The 2,808-nt window shown below is 52.4% G+C and overlaps 1 protein-coding gene across 1 annotated transcript in view; it reads right to left on the bottom strand.

The window, feature by feature from the left end:
• Positions 1 to 1,707, bottom strand: part of LOC103768314 (serine/threonine-protein phosphatase 2B catalytic subunit gamma isoform) — a gene marked incomplete at both ends in the record, with an annotated part of 15,867 nt that extends 14,160 nt beyond the window's left edge. The window contains 2 exons of the mRNA XM_008935454.1: positions 1,115 to 1,239; positions 1,510 to 1,707. Coding sequence (XP_008933702.1) covers positions 1,115 to 1,239; positions 1,510 to 1,707 — 323 coding nt within the window. The remainder of the gene's footprint in view (positions 1 to 1,114; positions 1,240 to 1,509) is intronic.
• Between the last annotated feature and the right edge of the window lie 1,101 nt (positions 1,708 to 2,808).

The following is a 2,808-nucleotide window of genomic DNA, read 5'->3' as shown; positions in this document are numbered from 1 at the left end:
GAGAGAGACCGCCCCCCCTCGACCTGCTGTCCCCACTCTCTTCATGCACCCCAGGAGACCACTGGCCTCCTTAGCCACGAGGTCCCATTGTCCACCAGCACTCCCAGGTTCTTTCTCCAGGGAGCTGCTTCCCAGCAGGTCCACCCCTCACCCATACTGGTGCACGGGTCATTCCTCCCCAGGTGGAGGATCCCACACTTGCCCTTGTGGAACTTCAGGAGGTTCCTCTCCACCCAACACTCCAGCCTGCCCATGGTCTCATCTCCACGATGGACATCCTCCAGGTCTCCCTGAACAGCAGCAGAGCTCTGGTGTGTCAGCCACTCCTTCCAGTTTTTTATCCTCACCAAAACCTGCTGCTCTGTGCAGCACGAGCTGACAGCTCTGCTCACCCTGTCCCTCAGAGACTTCAGCAAGCCAGCAGCAATCACACAGACCCATCAATTCCTTCACCCTTGAAGACCAACCCCTGGCAGCATCACCCAAGACTGGGTCAGTGGCATCACAGAGCTGCAAAACCCCACCATGCTGCTGGCTGGGAGGTGAGGGTGTGACTGTGACAAGGCAGGTTGTCCCACAGGCACAGCGTGGCCAGGGACACAGCCCTGGGGGTTTATTGCTCCTTTCTGCTGACCCTGTCCCCAGCAGGGTGAGGTTGATGCTTTCAGGAGGACAGCAGGGAAGCTGTGACTCAGTGTAGAGGGTTTTTTTTTTTTCCCCTGTTAAGCTGAATCCTGCAAGTTTTTCAATATTTGCTTCCCACTGCCTGGTAGGATCTCGTTGCCTGCAATGTACAATCAACTCTCCCTCTTGTTCCCTTGACTGACAGCTAAAAGTGATATTAAAACTCCAGTTCAGAAGCCAGAATTTAGTCATTAACTCCACCACTGCTGCTCAATTCTGTCACTGGGTGAAGAGTTGATACAAAACCATAACATCTGGGCATCATTTTCCTGCCCAAAAAATCCTCCTTGTAAGTTACCTGAATTCCCTGCATGCAAAACTAGACTGCAGCATAAAATCCAGCTGAAAAGGGGTCTGAATTTGGGAGTTTAGCTCAACGTTTTTGGCTGGTTTAGAAGCAGCAGAACCCAGGCTGAACGTTCTTGGTCACCTCTATACTGAAGTAGCCTCTGTCCACGTAGTCTCCCAGGAAGAGGTAGCGGGTGTTGTTGGGTGATCCTCCAACTTCAAAGAGCTTCATCAGGTCAAAAAACTGCCCGTGGATGTCACCACACACTAAGGGAGGAAGAACAGCACAGAAAAGGGACAGAATTACCTGCTAAGAAAAGCAAGGTCGTGACAGCAAGCAGGAGCATGGTAGGGCTCTGCTCTGAGCCAAGCCACCCACCCAGCTTCTGCCAAGGTCTACACCAGCCCAATCCTCTCTCCTGAGGAGTTCAGGGGGATTTAAAAAACCCTGCTGATGGAAGGGACAGAGCAGAAAAGCTGCTGGTGTCTCCTAGAGGTTCCCTTCTCTCAGCTTGCAGGCACAGAAAGCTCTCTGACCTGTGATGGGAGCCTCCACTTCGATCATGGTCTTCTCATGCCTGAGGATGGCAGCCCCATCGTTGATGATCTTCAGGGCTGCGTCCTCCTCCAGGCGTCCTTCCTTCACCAGGTGGCTCTTGAGGACGTCGAGCCGAGGCTTCCCATCCTCAAACACCTCCTTCAGAGTGAGCCTCTGCGTGGGAGGGAAGGGGACAGCTGGGGAGGGAAGGGGAGAAGTCAGCCACGCGCCTCCGCTCGAGGCTCTTCAGAAGGAGGCTTTGAATCCCAGCCTCGAGAGGAGCATGCCCCCAGCAAGGGAATTGGCCTGAAATGAGGCTTTGGAAGAGCAAAAGAAACACCCAAAGTTGCCAGAGCAACTGCAGCCATCCCTTGGTGTGTTTAAAGAGCCACCGCGCGTGGACTCGGCGCCGCCAAAGCTGCCTCCTCAGCCAGGGGGGATGGTTGGCAGAAAGCTGAGCTAAAACAGGACTGCAGGCAAAAATCAGCAGGAGAAGGAGAAAACCACACCAGGTCTCAGCAACTAGAAAGGAAGGGAGGAGTTTTACATATTTTACCAATCTGTAAAATCCTTGTTTATCAGGAAACCACCCACCCCCCAAAACCCCACAAGCTGCCTCTACCACGCAACAGCCTCACACCTCTAGGTACCAGTCCCTGCAAAAACCTCCACCCCAGGCTTTGGAATTGGTACTTTTTGGTGGAATCCAACATTTAAGACAAGTTAAATCCCCCCTCTGTTGGCAAACACCTTCCCTGGGTTTTAATTCCAGATAACAGAGCCACTCTCATGGTGATTTTCACCATTGGGTTGTTTGTGAGGAGGTGACTCCAGCAGGAAGGCAGCACATGAAATAAAAATAATAGTTACAGGTGAGAAGCATCTGATGAGGACCTTCTCCTGGGCCTGGCTAATTTAAACAAGGAAAAGATGGAGAACACATCACCCCGACGTATTATTTGAAGGCTCTATGGTGTTTTGCTTGAAAATGAATTCCAGGAGTCCTGGATGTTTGGGGAAAAGAGAAAAACTGGCAGTAAAATGCTGTCAAACAGTCCCAGACGTGTGGTCCAGCTGCTACAGGGAGTTTAGCACAGGGACACAGAGATTGTCTCGGGTCCCAGGGTCCATTTCCTTCCCAAAACATCTCAAACAATGACATCTCCTCAGTGCTCTGGGTTCAGCCCTTTCCACACCCCCAGGTCGCAGCAGGACCCAACTGAGCAGGACTGAGCCCAGCCAAGGGAGTGATGCTGCACTATGGATGAGGAGATCAGAGAACCATGGACTGGTTTGGG

This window comes from Merops nubicus, unplaced genomic scaffold (assembly GCF_000691845.1).
Source record: "Merops nubicus isolate BGI_N331 unplaced genomic scaffold, ASM69184v1 scaffold32052, whole genome shotgun sequence".
Lineage (NCBI taxonomy): Eukaryota > Metazoa > Chordata > Aves > Coraciiformes > Meropidae > Merops > Merops nubicus.
The sequence above is the reverse complement of the archived record's forward strand: the minus strand, read 5'-3'. Positions and strand labels throughout refer to the sequence as shown.